Genomic DNA, 17,018 nt, shown 5'->3' on the forward strand with positions numbered 1-17,018 from the left:
GAGGTCTACGTTTATACTAGCGAGTAGCCACGCCTGTAAGGTCATTTAGTTGCCTGCGAGAGCCAGGAACTGGCTCTAAGGCATTTTAATGGTTTGTGTGATATCAACTGGTGGGGGCATATCCCAGAGGTTGCACTTGCATAATAAACATTTTCACATTTTAGTCATTTAACAAACGCTCTTATTATAAGTGACTTACAGTTATCACATTGCTTATTTACCTCATTATTCAGAGGTGTTAATGATTTACTGCTGTTGGTGTATGTATAATTGTAGCTTAAAAAGTTGAATTTCACTCATGCAAATCCCACCTTAATTACAGTACATACCAATAATGATCTGCAAAAGACTACACAACTTCCTTGGAAGGGTAATTTATTATGTGACCATTAAAATCCCCCAATATTTTTCATGTTATCTTACTTTAATTTTAATGTTGATTTTTACTTAGTTAAGACGCGTCCAATCACTATGATCCATTACAAAACCACCCAATGTCGCCTTTTACGTTAACAAACTTAATATGTTGTGAAATAGAGTATGGAGACATTCCAGTACTGAAACTAGGATAATATTATTAAGATTTATATCTTTGAACTCTTTGATTTACATCATAAACAATTACATATTATAAATAATTAATACAATACAGAGCAAGAAATAAAAGCCTAATACAATTTGTATTCATCCTGGGATCAGTAATTGTCCCGGGGTGGTTTTGGCCAGAGTTTTATGGCACTGCTGAAGGAAGAAAATGGTTTCTCTGTGACACACATATATACACACATGTAAATGCAAAACTAATCTGTTCTGGTCCATTCATCTTCTATTGATTCCCCAGGTTAAATGTGTATGGTATCATATGATAGGATGCTCCAAAGCAATGTCCAAAACTCAATAAAGTTGAACTGTGTTCTACTGTTGCCTGGCTGGAGTGATGTAATATAAAAAAGTTAGACTCAGCAAAATCACATAGATGCACAAAGTAAACAGCATACTGGGTCAATTTCTGCAATAACATTAAACTGTGATGCATACTTTGCTTCCTATTTGGGGCCTGTGGTTATATATAATTTAGCCCACTAGATGTATAAAACTCAAGTATCAGGGCATAGTTTTAACTGTTTGTTGTCAAAACTTGCATTTTACAAAATGTAGAATAACACATTGTGCCAAAGCTTAGCATGCAACAACCTACAACTCCCACACCCATTCAGAAACACAATCGCAAGCTTCCTGCACCACCAAATCAAAGTTACGATCTCCAAAGTCATCTATCCACCATTCACTCCAGAAGCTAAATCTAAAAAGACTAATTATTCAGCAGGAATACAAACCTCTAACTTAATAAACAAATAACCCTCAGATTAATCAATGAAAACATTGAAATGGAAAAAGAAAAACCCCATCAAAGATAAACATACGTACCTAATCCAAACTGAACAGAAAATCACAATCCACCACATACATAAACAGAAAAGCACAGTGGGCCACAAATAAAACTCTTTCACCCACCAACCAGCCAACTATTGGTCAGTTGGCATCTTACATTTTCTAGACATGTTCCTCGAAAGGATTGAATCAGCAAACACAATACAGAAGGATTTTGAGTCTTATGGGGAAACAAGTCAGGGTTCTATAAAATCCTAAGACTTGCAGAGAACATCACTTTTAAAAAACAAATATTCCACTAAATGAAATAGCAGTGGGTTAGGTCTGAGAGTATTTTTTCCAGAGGAGGGATTTTTTTTTTTTGCAGTCTGGGGAAAAACCTGTTGAAGGAATTTCAGACCACTGAATGAGGTTTGGAATGGTTCCCCATCTGAACTGTTCAAATGGTCATCATCAGGGATACTTTCTAGGGATTGTTAGCTATCAATGATCCCGATCCACAAGTCCTCCTGCTCAGTGGTCTCTGGTCTTGCTGTGGGTCCGCCACCAGTCTTTTATAGGCAGATCTTTTATGTTTTTCTACAAATTCTTAGAAAAATTAAACATGGAAATGATATTAGTAATTGTTTCTACTGTTTGTGTTACATTTCTGTCACAAATACATGTAGGCCCTAATGTTAAGATAAACAAGAAAGCTAAACATTTCAATCTCTGGTTTGTAAAAGTGGACCCCCCCAAAACAGACTCTTACCTGAAGATTTTGTAGAGTACTTTTGTAATTTTTTTTGGTTTAGGTGACTTGCTCCAATTCCGCACAATGTTTATGTAATTTAATTAACATCCTCAAGTAATTTTGTAATTTTATTAACATACAGATTTTATTAACATCCTGAAGTCTGCACTAACTGTACATTATTAATGTAATCAAGCTTCAAATAGATTAGTTGATTGTTCCTTATTTTATTTTGGGGCTGCCTAGTCTATAGCTAATTAATCTGAAGTTGAGCAGAATTTGCATAGTCCTGTTTTAAATGACCCCTTTTAAAGTAAGTTCTGTCTGCAAAATTGCCCCAATAGGTTTAATACAGTTTCAAATACATTTTCAATGCTGATGATATTTTACCATTCAATTTATGTAAAATAAATGTTTTCTATTTTATTCATAATTTATTGAGGTATTAAAATTACATACATACATCTTCTTCCGCTTCATCCGGGGCCGGATCGCGGGGGCAGCAGTCTAAGCAAAGATGCCCAGACTTCCCTCTCCCCAGACACTTCCTCCAGCTCTTCCGGGGGGACACCGAGGCGTTCCCAGGCCAGCCGGGAGACATAGTCCCTCCAGCTTGTCCTAGGTCTTCCCCGGGGTCTCCACCCGGTGGGACGGGACCGGAACACCTTCCCAGGAAGGCGTTCCGGAGGCATCCGAAACAGATGCCCAAGCCACCTCAGCTGACCCCTCTCGATGTGGAGGAGCAGCGGCTCTACTCTGAGCTCACCCTATCTCTAAGGGATCGCCCAGCCACCCTGCGGAGAAAGCTCATTTCGGCCGCCTGTATCAGGGATCTTGTCCTTTCGGGCATGACCCAAAGCTCATGACCATAGGTGTGAGTAGGAACGTAGATTGACCGGTAAATCGAGAGCTTCGCGTTGCGGCTCAGCTCTTTCTTCACCACGACAGACCGATACATCAACCGCATTACTGCTTCACACTCGGCTGCAAACCTTCCCAGTGCATGCTGAATGTCCTGGTTTGAAGGGGCCAACATGACAACATCATCCGCAAAGAGCAGAGACGAGATTGTGTGGCGCCCAAACCTGACACCCTCCGGCCCCTGGCTGCGCCTAGAAATTCTGTCCATAAAAATTACGAACAGAACTGGTGACAAAGGGCAGCCCTGCTGGAGTCCAACATGCACTGGGAACAAGTCTGACTTACTGCCGGCAATGCGGACCAAGCTCCTGCTTTGGTCGTTCAGGGACCTGACAGCCCTTAGCAAAGGACGCAGGATCCCATATTCCCGAAGCACCCTCCACAGGATGCCGCGAGGGACACAGTCGAATGCCTTCTCCAAATCCACAAAACACATGTGGACTGGTTGGGCAAACTCCCATGAACCCTCTAGCACCCCGCAGAGGGTATAGAGCTGGTCCAGTGTTCCACGGCCCGGACGAAAACCACCCTGTTCCTCCTGAATCCGAGGTTCTACTATCGACTGTATTCTCCTCTCCAGTACCCTGGCATAGACTTTCCCGGGGAGGCTGAGAAGTGTGATCCCCCTGTAGTTGGAACACACCCTCCGGTCCCCCTTCTTAAAAAGAGGGACCACCACCCCGGTCTGCCATCCCAGAGGCACTGTCCCCGACCGCCACGCGATGTTGCACAGGCGTGTCAACCAAGACAGCCCCACAACATCCACCCCTGGTGCCTTGCCACCGAGGAGTTTCTTGACTACCTCTGTGACTTCAGCCTGGGTGTTGGACGAGTCCACCTCTGAGCCCTCATCCTCTGCTTCCTCAGTGGAAGACGTGACGGCGGGATTGAGGAGATCCTTGAAGTACTCCTTCCACCGCCCGACGACATCCCCAGTTGAGGTCAACAGCTGCCCACCTTTACTGTAAACAGCGTTAGTAGGGACTGTTTCCCTCTCCTGAGGCGCCGGACGGTTTGCCAGAATCTCTTCGAGGCCAGCTGATAGTCCTTCTCCATGGCCTCACCGAACTCCTCCCAGGCCAGAGTTTTTGCCTCCACAACCACCCGGGCTGCAGTCCGCTTGGCCTGCCGGTACCCGTCAGCTGCCTCAGGAGTCCCACAAGCCAACCAGGCCTGATAGGACTCCTTCTTCAGCTTGACGGCATCCCTTACTTCCAGTGTCCACCACAGGGTTCGGGGATTGCCGCCTCGACAGGCACCAGAGACCTTATGGCCACAGCTCCGAGCTGCCGCTTCGCAATGGCGGTGGAGAACATGGTCCACTTGGACTCAATATCTCCAGCCTCCCTCGGGATCCAGTCGAAGCTCTGCCGGAGGTTGGATTTAAAGATCTCTCTGATAGGAGACTCGGCCAGACGTTCCCAGCAGACCCTTACAGTACGCTTGGGTCTGCCGAGTCTATCCAGCTTCCTCCCCCGCCATCGGATCCAACTCACCACCAGGTGGTGATCAGTTGACAAACTGTGACTAGCACAGAAGTCCAATAACTGAACACCGCTCGGGTTCAGATCAGGGGGGCCGTTCCTCCCAATCACGCCCCTCCAGGTGTCACTGTCGTTGCCCACGTGGGCGTTGAAGTCCCCCAGTAGAACGATAGAGTCCCCAGTCGAAGCACTTTCCAGCAACCCTCCCAGAGACTCCAAGAAGGTCGGGTACTCTGCACTGCCGTTCGGCCTGTAGGCACAAACAACAGTGAGAGACCTATCCCCGACCCGTAGGCGCAGGGAAACAACCCTCTCGTTCACCGGGGTAAACTCCAACACATGGCGGCAGAGCTGGGGAGCTATAAGGAAACCCACACCAGCCCGCCGCCTCTCACCATGGGCAACTCCAGAGTGGTGAAGAGTCCATCCTCTCTTAATGAGTGTGGTTCCAGAGCCCAAGCCGTGCGCAGAGGTGATCCCGACTATCTCTAGTCGGAACCTCTCAACCTCACGTACGATCTCAGGCTCCTTCCCCGCCAGCAAGGTGACGTTCCACATACCTAGAGCTAGTTTCCGTGTCCAGGGATCGGGTTGTCGAGGCCCCCGCCTTCGACTGCTGCCTGATCCTCTCCGCACCTACCCCTTATGGTACCTCCTGTCGGTGGTGAGCCCACGGGAAGGCGGCCCCACATCGCTCGTTCGGGCTGAGCCCAGCCGGGCCCTATGGGGAAAGGCCCGGCCACCAGGCGCTCGCATACGAGCCCCAACCCCGGGCCTGGCTCCAGGGTGGGGCCCCAGCTGCGCCATACCGAGCGATGTCACAGTGCTCGAAATGTAATTCATCATTAAAGGGTTTTGAATTGTTTTCTGAATTTTAACACACTGTTATGTCATTGGTGTTATTACTATTTAAACATTTATCAATTTGTAAGACTGCTTCTCTTCTCCTGCTTCTATTTAATTTAAGTAATTAATAAATGTTTAACCTATCAAACGAAGAGCACAATGAAGTGCTTTAGACAGAATAAAAATAATAGACAAGACATAATGAAGCGCAAGTTTTCCATGCAACTTTAAATTTTTTATTTAGCTGACTTTTTATTTAGCTTTTCTACATTCAATCAGTTGAGAGTTTCTTTTATTTTACACTTATTTAACCAGATTAAGAACCAATTATTATGTACAGCAATGACTTGGGGGGAATATTACCGGGGGAGAAAGAGCCATTAGAGTTATCTGTCGAAAACTAGTTTTGAATGTTTCAAACACTAGTCAGATGCCTGAAGCACTAAGCCACCTGGCAACCCAGTTGGCATAGATGTACCCTTCTAGCTATATTCATTTTAATGCACTATTGGAAAAATATATACCCTTCCCATCCCATCCCCTGCCAAATCCAACATTTGACTGAACATACACAAGGATAGCTGATGTATCCTCTGCAAGCCACACTTATCTTTATTATTATATCTTGTTCATTACAAAATCTGAACTGCAGCCTTGCTTTAAAAACAGCATTGACCAAAGGCAGGTAGTTGGAGATTGTTTATCAGCTTTGTTCAGGCTTGTATTAGAGTAGGACATTTTTTTTGTTTTATTTTAGTAATTATAAAGTGTTTAAAAAGTCAGAAAAGAATCTGGCAAAATGCTGATTTAGCATAAAATTGCAATAATAGCACAGAGGTTAAAGTAATCAGTCTGGTATGTACCAGGAGTCTATGGGCTATTCAACACCAGCACTGGAGCACCAAAAATACTTTTTATCTACCTGATAGATGATTGAACTCATCTGGTGTCCAAAGTCTGAGTCCCTGATTAGAAAGAAATGATGAAAAACAAAAGTGTTTTGGCCCTCCATGACTAGAGTTGAACAGCTCTGTTAAATTATATGGTGTAGGACAAGGCTCTTCATCTCTGATCACAGAAATTTAAATCATCTGTGTTTTTTATTTCTAACTTGTACTAAATTCCACTCACCTGTTTCCTTAGGTCAATATTCCCTGATTAGAAGGAGAGGATGAAAACCAAAAAATTTTCAACATTCCTACTCTGAACAAAATTATAAATTATACACTTTTGTTTTTGCCCCCATTTATCATGAGCTGAACTCAAAGATCTATGTACACAAAAGGCCTATTTCTCTCAAATATTGTTCACAAATGTGTCTAAATCTGTGTTAGTGAGCACTTCTCCTTTGCCAAGATAATCCATCCAGCTCACAGGTGTGGCATATCAAAATGCTGATTAGACAGCATGATTATTGCACAGGTGTGCCTTAGGTTGGCCACAATAAAAGGCCACTCTAAAATGTGCAGTTCCATTACACAGCACAATGCCACAGATGTTGCCAGTTTTGAGGGAGTGTGCAATTGGCATGCTGACTGCAGGAATGTCCACCAGAGCTGTTTCCCGCGAATTGAGTGGACATTCCACAGGCCACAATCAACAACCTGATCAACTCTATGCGAAGGAGATGTGTAGCACGGCGTGAGGCAAATGGTGGTTACACCAGATACAAACTGGTTTTGGACCCCCCCTGCCCCCCCCCCCCCCCCAATACAGTGAAACTGCACATTTTAGAGTGGCCTTTTATTGTGACCAGGCTAAGGCACACCTGTGCAATAATCATGCTGTCTAATCAGCATCTTGATATGGATGGATTATCTTGGCAAAGGAGACGTGCTCACTAACACAGATTTAGAAAGATTGGGAACAATATTTGAGAGAAATAGGCCTTTTGTATACATAGAGAAAGTCTTAGATCTTTGAGTTCAGCTCATGATAAATAGGAGCAAAAACAAAAGTTTTGCATTTATAATTTTGTTCAGAGTAGTTAAATTACCATGTGTGGAGGCAACCTCAGCTCTTTATTTGTAGTGTTGTGCGAACCTCCGTTGTGTGCAGCAGAGGGCGCTGCGCCTACAATTTTGCAAAGAGGCTGCAGATAAGTGTTTCCTGGAACGCATACTTTAGGATTTAGGAAGGAACACATATACACACACCCCGGTGACATCAGTGAAGTTTGAAGAAGTAAAAAAAGTCTCTACTCTCAAACCGTGCTGTGGAGCAACAAGGAGGCGGAAACGCCTTCCCGACTTTTTCAGAGCAGATAGCCTGCAAAGAGAACGAAGCGAAACAGTAGTAGGCTATCATCTCAACTTGGCCATAACTTAATTAATCAAGCCCTGGAGTGAGGATTATAAATATAATTCAGAGAAGATGTCAACCTCAGACGAGGCAGACGGGCTTTGGCCGAGATATGGGTGTAAGTAACCTTTCTGAAAACTTTTGCTGCTCGCTCACCTTGATTTGCCAAGTAGTCTGGGCAAGAGAGGGGGGTCTCTTAGGCCTACGTAGGTTTGCATTAGTAACACTTGGGCTATTTGTTTAATTCAAACATTTTAATTGTATGTGAAATGCTTCGTTCTATAGGCCTATCCATATGTTTGACTTTGGTTTGACTTTTGACAGCGTGGTAGGGTCGGACTTCCGCGTTTTCAATTTCAACTATAACATTGAAATTGTCTTACTACATTGAATCAGGATAGCGTGCTTTGCACTTTACCTAGTTTGCGTTTCACAATAAAGAACATTGTCATGAAGAATTGAAAATGTCGAGATCAAATGTCACTGGCTTACCTGGTCGATTAATTGGAGTCCCTTGATAGCATGTGTATCAGTATCTTGTAGTCATAAAGGCCTACCCCATCATTAATTCGGCTACGTTCATACATATTATTATTATTATTATTACTTGGTAATGAAAAGAGATTGATTTTTGAGTAACAACATGTACATGTTTTATTATAAATAATTGGGTAGCCTACTAGGGCTTGGGGATAACTATATCCGTCAGCTTTTGTCAAAGTGGGAACCGCTTTGCTCGGCGTTACAGGACTGTTAGCTGCATCCAATAATAAGGCCTGCTGCCAGTCTATGCTATCCTATTTGAATTTGTGGAAAAATAATTTACCCCATAATGGTAAATGAAGTAAAAATCAAAAAAACAAAGTTTAAGTCTAATGGCCATGTGGGTTTTAATATATTTATTTTGTAGGCTTACGAGTTTAGTGACCGTGGCCAGAAGGAACCTGACACAATTGGCCTTTGTAATTCGGGCGCTCCGGTCACCTTTTTTATCGCCCAGCCTGATAATAAATTCGTCCAGCAACATTATCGTTCAGGCTGGAAGATGTTTGCCTATCCAGTCCCTTGCCTATCCTTTTATAGCATACATCGGACAATTGCAATCTCTGCAAATACGTTTCTGAATTTACTGGAGCACAAGAAGTGAATGAAAAGCCATTTCCACAGAAATGACTCATGTCAAACGGGTGTTGGGACAATGTTGGTGTGGGCTAGCCTACATATACCGACTGTATTTGATTATCATACAAGCAAACTTGCAACCGTTTTAGTAGACAGTTTGGCGATGAATGTTGGAATATGCCAGGTAAACGCTGGGTTAGTGTAAACCTGGCTACCGGCCCAGTTGGAAGGGTAGATTTACACTGGGAAGGTTCAACATGACTGCTGCACTGAATACGCCTGGGAATTAATTTACGCTGTGTTAAGACATTTCCAATTAATTACAGAAGTGTTAAAAACGCCCAGTTTTAGTATTTGGCTGGATAATACTTTATCATACAGTTGCTCGTGCGAAGTAATACGTTTTACTGTAAAGTTATAGCGAATGTTTTTGCATGGTTTTGTGATGTTCCCGACGTGTGTCCATTTATGTATGGATGTCGTGTGTCTATTTATGTAAGGATACGACATCCTGTGTCTGTGTGTTTGTGTTTACAATATAAATATGATTATGCGCTTGACTCAACTGTTAGATAAATCATGAGCTTGGTTGTTATTATGAGCTCGTATTCAGGGTGTTTGTGTTGGTTTCCAGCTGTTCTGGATGGCGTGGAGCGTCTCACGGCGGAAGAGATGGATGAGAGGCGACAGCAAAACATGGCCTACGAGTACCTCTGTCATCTGGAGGAGGCCAAACGGTAAGAATGCATGTGTGTGCATGCATTTCTTCATTACGAGTGCAGTCTTTTGTCTGGTAAACCCCCTGTGACGTGCGTAACGTGTTGCTGGTAACTGTCTGGGAATCAGTGATCCTCTGCTTTGCAACACTGACCTTCTTGACACTGCTTTGCAACGCGTTTCCCGTCTTGACGATGTGCTAGCCGTTTACGCTGTATTAAAAATGACCAATTGGAAAAGTCCCATCCGTGGAATTTCCAGTCAGCTGTGTCTTCCTAACAACTATAGAATGTGACAAATGGATGTCTTTGTTGAACTATTGAACTATAGACTCCAAACTCTGGATTGAGAAAAAAGATCACTTGTGGGGTGGATTTGTGCCATATTTTGCCACATCTTGTCTAGGACCTATTTTTCTGTAGGTTTTACGACTGCTCTGGGGATATCAAGGCCTCACATGTACACCGATGTGGTCAAAGTCACACTCTACTAGGTCCCCCAGTGGACTTAACTTAAACACTAAGAGGAACATGTAAATAAGACAGGAAGTGACTAAGTCCCTGTTGAGTTCAGTATCTCCTGCTGTTGCCACAGAAACCCCTTTGTAGTCATAACAACGGGTTCCGGTGTGAGTGTTTGTGTCTTTCAGAATGTATTTCAGCTGAAACAGTGGCGTGTATGGTTACCTGCTGCAATGCAATGGGCTACTGGCTCTTCTGTTCTCCTGCCACCAGTCACAACATCATACAGCTCCTCTCCGTAGAGGGCTACAGAGCAGTCTCGTTGTTTTCTAAACATACTCAGAAACTCTTTTATAGCGGAGAAGAGCTTCATGTCTTGGTTTGCCTAGGCGTTGTGCTGTGTGGACCCAGCCGTATCTTTAGAAAATTAGTTATTACTAGCTGTTTAATCAAACACCATAGCGACCATTGTGTGGTAGTTGTTAATGATCTTCTGTTTACAAAAGGAATCATCAGGGTGGATTTGACCCCGGTTGGATTTAGTGCCTGGTCTGGCCCACTCAGTTCTATTGAGTCCTGCATGGCTTGTGGGTTAGAGTAGAAATTAAACGTTTGCTTTAGCCTGTCTGGGGTGATAGCTGTATAGGGTTGGCTGTTTTGTAACTAGTCTGTAAGCTAGGCAAGCTCAATCAAGTACAGAGAGAGGATTTTAAACAATTATTTAAACTAGTGTGTGGTGCTTTGTATGGATAAAGTAACTCAAAAAGAAAGATGATCGAGAACTAAGTGTAATAATGTAATTCACTGATATACAAGCCCAAACTGATTTAAAATCAACACTCCTACTCCATGTGGTTTACAACATTTGACAATGGTCCATAGGGATTCGATCAAGAGTTGTACACTATGTAAGGAATAAGTGGGCCATTGGGGACTCAGAAAGTGTCAGGTGTGTGAAGGGTCTGTTTGGTGACAGCTATTAGACTGTGAACTCCTCAGCCTCTGGACTAGTTCTATTTGGAGCTTTTGCTCAGATGTCACGCAGAATGACAAATCTTTTCTCACACAAGCAATATTTGTCTGTCTGGCATGCTTGCCCTCCCCATTTCGCTTAGCCCAAATTACTCAACGTAGACGTTGCTCAACGTTTATTTTAAATGTAATAAAAAAAATAATAATTGTTGACAACCATGTGAGCGTATTTTCTTTATGATCCGTCCTTTTTTTTTAGTCACTGTGGGAATGCAGTTGGACATGTTTCCTGTTTTCCTATTTATTCATATAATGCTGACTGAGCTTTCCCTGCCTTTCCTTCAGTCTAATAAAACATGCATCTGGACAGAGTAGTTAGCAGATTCATTGCTTCATTGGATGCACAAAAATACATGCATTACAAGCCAGCACCTAGAATAACCAAACTGGAGTGTTTCCTCTGTCATCTTAAGCCTGTAATCCGGGCCTGTGAGCTGACAGCCAAAGATGTTAATGTAACTGTTCACTTGTGACAATGTGTTGGAATGTATAGGACGAGGCCCAGTTTGCCTGTATGCGGGTTTAGCCTCTCCATTCTGCCCACTATACCAGCAGTCATTGTAGAACTGAATGTTTAAATGCTAGGTTTGGATACACCGTGGATTGGTCCCTGCTGGGGGCTGTATGCCTTAGGAACCGGCGTGGATCACAGCTGAGCCTGAACAGTTGAACTGTGCGAGACAGAACATTAGTGAGGCCTACTATGTATCAGAGCACTGCAGTGTACCAAGACCCATCCCCTCTTCCCACCTACCAGCATGTTAACTGTCAAGCCGCTGCTATTTATGGTGTTCACCCTCCCGTGTGGTGTGGTGTGGTGTGGTGTGGTGTGGTGTGGTGTGGTGTGGTGTGGTGTGGTGTGGTGTGGTGTGGTGTGGTGTGGTGTAGTATGGGGAGGACAGGTGGTGCCAGGCGCTTTAACACAGAACTGGTCGTTTTACGGTTGAGAGAGGGGAGGACACACACACACACCCCTTTCCAAAACCCTGAAAGAGCTAGATTCCATTCTGGGCTTACGTTCAGCTTGTATGCCCCTGTCCTGCTGTTGAATTATATCTGCCAGTTCTGGGTGAATTCCAGTGGGCTTTGGTCAGTAAGGCACCATGTTGACTGTAGTTAATCAAAAGCACTGTCTGACACACACAAGAACACCACCAACCACAGTTGTATTGTCTACTGCTGTTTTTTTTTTTTTTAGTCTGTCAGTGTGTACTATCCTGTGACATTTTCAATCCGGGCTCTCGAAGGTGCCTTCGGCTACTGCTTTAGGTGAAGCTGTTTGGATGTTAGAGGTACGGTATGTACAGGAATGTAAAGGCAGATGTTGTTTTGTGGCAGAGGGAAAGAAGACTTGCGTAGGGAATGTGTATCTACCACAGTGAGTTAATGTCCCTCTTCTCCAGCCCTCTCTCTATCACACCCTCCCACTCAGCTCTCTGTACGGTATTATTCTGTTGCTTTAAGGAACCCTAGCTGTCAACATAATAAAAGTATTGCTGTCACACCCTCCATCTACGCCTCCCACTTCTCTAGTGGTGCAGTAATGTTATGTCTCTTCCTCCTTTTCACCACTCCCTTTTCTTACTCTCTGTGCACTTTGTTTAAATGCTTTGTGGAACCCCAGATGTTTGTGTTGCTATGAAGGAAGTCACTCGAGCTACATGTCCGGTGCTGTCTCACACACTGTTAAAAGCAGGCCTGTAAATTTATATTACACCAAATGCAAGAAAGCAGTACTTGTTAGGATTCTCTCTTAAACTCATTATCGTCATTATGTTTTGCTACATTGTTCCCTAATGAACAGAACCCAGTGCTGATGAGCCATTTCACCTTCCCTTTAGAGGCCATTTTCAAGTAATTTCCTGTTTCAGTCATTTCCAGGCATACTGGAGTTCAGCAGCCACATGAAGGATGATGTAATAATTGTTTTAACATTTAAGATGGCAGAGAAGCAAGTAGCCTAGATAATAGATTAGACTCTCTATAGGGCTTTGATCAAAGTCTAACCAATTGGATGTCCTAAGGTGGTCCATCAGTCCTAGATGCTGTCTCTGTGTACAGCTGCAGTGTGGGTTTGAATCCAGACCACTTCCCTTTCAGAACCCCCCCCCCCCCCCCCCCCCCCCCCCCCCCCACCACCACCACTACTTTGTTTTGTAATGAGGCATACAAATGCCTGAAACCTAAAACAAATCGAAACAGTTTGAATGTCATGGTGGCATCACGATTACATCTCCTCAGGTGCCTTGTGATTGTGCTTAGGCATACCGTGTAATGTGGACTTTCAGAATTGTAAATGTTTGCAGTACCTGCAGTTGACCGATCATTAGGGTTGCATTCTTCAGTTTGCCTGTTGCATTCTTCTTATTTTTCCCTTTATGAAGCCACAGTGCCGCTGATTAATTCAGTCACATGTTTGTTTCCAAAGAGCAAATAAAGCAAGGAGGAGCTTTTTGAAGCGACAATTTGCTGCTCAAGGTGTTCAAGCACCTAAACTGTACCTTTTTGTTTTGCTGGAGTTAAGTAGTTGTAGATCAAGAAATGTGTGTTGTATGTTATTGAGCTATGTTGAAGTGTGCATCTTTTTGAGAACTTAAGGTCATTGAGTCTTATAGATACAATGAGTTGATTGATAGATTTGAAGGTTTTGGCAAGGTCAATAAAAACGTGCCTATATTGCAGACAATCACACTGCCTCTGCCAGTTTGCCTTCTTCCCATAGTACATCCTGGTGCCATGTGTACTCTAGGTAAGCTGGCCATCCACATGACGTAAAAGAAAATGTGATTCATCAGACCAGGCCACCTTCTTTCATTGCTCTGTGGTCTAGTTCTGATGCTCACGTGCCCATTTGTAGGCACTTTCAACAGGGGTCAGCATGGGCACCCTGACTGGGTCTGCGGCTAAGCAAGCCCATACGCAACAAACTGTGATGCCTTGTGTGTTCTGAAACCTTTCTGTCAGTACCAGCGTTAACTTTTTCAGCAATTCTAGCTACAGTAGCTTGTCTGTTGGATTAGACCACACAGCCAGCCTTCAATCCCCAGGTGCATCAATGAGACTTGGATGCCCATAACCCTGTAGCTGGTTCACCACTTTTCCTTCCTAGGACCAATGCAGACTGGGAACACCCCACAAGGGCTGCAGTTTTGGAAATGCTCTGCCCCAGTTATCAGGCCATCACAATTTGGCCCTAGTCAAAGTTGCCCAGTTCCTTACACTTGCCCATTTTTCCTGCTTCTAACACATCAACTTTGAGGACAGAATGTTTACTTGCTGCCTAATATCTCCCACCCACTGACCGGTGCCATGATAACGAGATTATGAGGGTTATTCACTTCACCTGTCAGTGGTCATAATGTTATGGCTAATCGCTGTATCTTGACTAATAAGTAAATAATTATTGGTTTCATGTTTAATCAGTGACACCTAGCCTACATTAAAAATTTTAACATCTTTATTTTAATATGGCAACATGAAACATTCTCTTACAGTATTGCTATGATGAATTATCTGACCGAGATCCCTCCCTCATCAGCCAATCACGGTGGGCATAGTATGTAAGCTTGTTCGCGGGACACGACATCATCCATAGCAACAGGGTCAACCCCATCCTTTCTCTTAGCTTAATACTTCTCCCCGTTCCTTAGTAAAAGTTGGTCTTAGCAGCTTTGTGAATAGGTTTTAAGAGGAAACTCTTAGCTAGGAACTTTTAGTGCTGTTTAGGAGTCCTCCTAGTGGTTAGATAAAATGTTTTGTGAATACAGCCCCTGATCTCCAACTTCAGTGCTTTCAAGACCACTGGGAACCCACCCCAAAAACTAGCACTGACTTGGAATAATCAGTCTGAACAATCATCGGACTTCCAATTTCAAGTCAGACACTTAAATCATCTTGGAGCTGTAGCTAGAGATCTCAAGATCATGATTTGACCTACTTTCAGGATTCCCAGTTGTCATGAATGCACCTCAACTGTTTGTAATGACAGGTTCTGACTGAGAATGTAGACCTTGCAGGAGAGTGTTTAGCTGAAAGGGGTTTTGTGTGTGAGACGGATAGCTGTGGTCGTGGTGTCATGTTACTAAGCTGGTGCTTAAACTAGCTCATCAGGAAAACTGCAACTGGGAGACTGTCTCTCGTTCTGGAGCTTCATTAACAAGCTGAGCTTTGCCTGGCCTTTGCCACTACTCACCTATTCACTAAGAAACACCCTTCTGCTCTCTCACACAAATGTTCATTGCCTCTTGGAATTGATGGGTAGTCTGGCAGAGGGCAGTTTTGAACTTCTCTCTGATCTGACTGAATGGAAGCACTGCTTTGTCCCTTTGACCTGCACTCATCTGGACAGTTTGTGGGTGTGCGCATGTGTTTTCACAAGCATTTGGATGTGCGGCTAATGTCTGCCGTGTGTTGACGTTGAATGGGTTACTCCACGTAGAGTAATCTAGATGGGTCCATAGAGGAGACCTTTTCATGGGTTTCTCAGTCACTAAGCTGCCCATGCCCCATGTGTATTAATCTGTCTCTCTGCCTGTTCAATGAACAGTTGATCTGGATCAGATGCCTAGTGAGTATCTGACTAGGAGAGGTCAGTCAGGGCAGAAGGATTCCAGTGTTCCAGCAAAGCATGTAATGGGCTGTCTATCGTGCTCTCTCTCTCCCTTACTGTCATTAAAACGGTAACTCGCCTGTTGAGCGAGGGCCCATTTGTATGGGCCCGTTTGTATAGGCCAAATGAAGTAGAAGTGAGTGAAAGAGACTAGTTTGGGTTACTCATTTTTCAAATGACGTACACAACAACTTGGAAACCGAACCCTCCTGTTTGTCTTCCGAACGCCACGTAAAATCGAGGGGAAATCGTTCATTGTTTAGGCTTTTGGTCGAGCAAGGTTTTGTTTGGGTACCGGAACCGCTCAAGCACACGGATACACCGACCGATTTGACGCGGTGGAGAAAAGGCAAAGGGCCCGTGAGACTGTGTGCTTCTCTGATCGATGTGAGTGTGCAGTCAGCATGACCATTGTAGCGAGAGAAACTTTGCCCCTCCACTTCCCTCAAGGCCTGTCACAGTATCTAACAACTCCACACCCATTGTGTTTTGGAGACGCAACAGTTGTCGTTTAAGTGATGAGGCCTTAACCCTGATCAATCAGAGCTGATTAAGACTGTTTGTTTGTTTATTTCAGGGATCAGATCTGACCTATTCAGGCCAGTGATGTCATTAAGCCAGGAGACAATGGAGAATGCAGTTCTAAAGTCCATGGCTTGATCATAAAGATATCATCAAGCTTGTTTGGAACCAGGAAGTGAAACAGGAAGCTGTCTTGTGTGAGACAGGAAGTGTGGGTGTGTTTGTGGTCTGCAACTCTGGGACGGAGGAAGGGTAATGGGGAGTATGCTATAGGGATTCCCCACTGCCATAGCTGCAGACCGTGTCCATCTCCCGCTTCCAGCCAGGATTGTGTTAGAAATGTGGGCGGTACTGCTGACATGTCCTATAATGACTCACACTGTTGACCAGAACCGCCCTCCAGAAAGACTTAACAGCAATGCTAGTTTTATAGTGAGATCCCAGACACTTTAGGGAATGTGTACCTGGCCAGTGTAGGGTGAAGAATGGATGTTGTAGTGGCCTGACTGGGTTACCTGCTAGCCAGCAGTACCACACTGTTGCATAGAGGGCAGTTCCCTGCTGTCACTTATCTGGCAGCATAGGACAGGAAGCCTCAGACAGCCCAGAGGTCAGGGGTCAATCTAATAGGAAGAGTCTGTTACCTTGCCACTGTCTATTCAGGAAGACAATATTAGTCTTGATTTTATTCAATATTACAATTTTGTGATTGTAATATTGAATAAACAGTGTTTGAAAAAAAAAAAAGAGACTTCATTCTTTTTGTATGGTCTTATTCATTGATGAATAATTATGATGTACTTGGCCAAAGCATCTCAAATATCTCTTTGCATTCCTGACAACACTGTCAGATCTGATGTCATTGGTTACTGTCAGAT

At 43.9% G+C, this 17,018-nt stretch overlaps 1 protein-coding gene across 1 annotated transcript in view; it reads left to right on the forward strand.

Annotated features, from left to right (window-relative positions):
- The first annotated feature begins 7,749 nt into the window (after window positions 1-7,749).
- iqgap1 (IQ motif containing GTPase activating protein 1) overlaps window positions 7,750-17,018 on the forward strand; it is a 37,260-nt gene continuing 27,991 nt past the window's right edge. Inside the window, exons 1-2 of the mRNA XM_010877660.5 lie at window positions 7,750-7,795; window positions 9,434-9,536. Coding sequence (XP_010875962.1) covers window positions 7,750-7,795; window positions 9,434-9,536 — 149 coding nt within the window. The remainder of the gene's footprint in view (window positions 7,796-9,433; window positions 9,537-17,018) is intronic.

This window comes from Esox lucius, chromosome 2 (assembly GCF_011004845.1).
Source record: "Esox lucius isolate fEsoLuc1 chromosome 2, fEsoLuc1.pri, whole genome shotgun sequence".
In the NCBI taxonomy this organism is placed as follows: domain Eukaryota; kingdom Metazoa; phylum Chordata; class Actinopteri; order Esociformes; family Esocidae; genus Esox; species Esox lucius.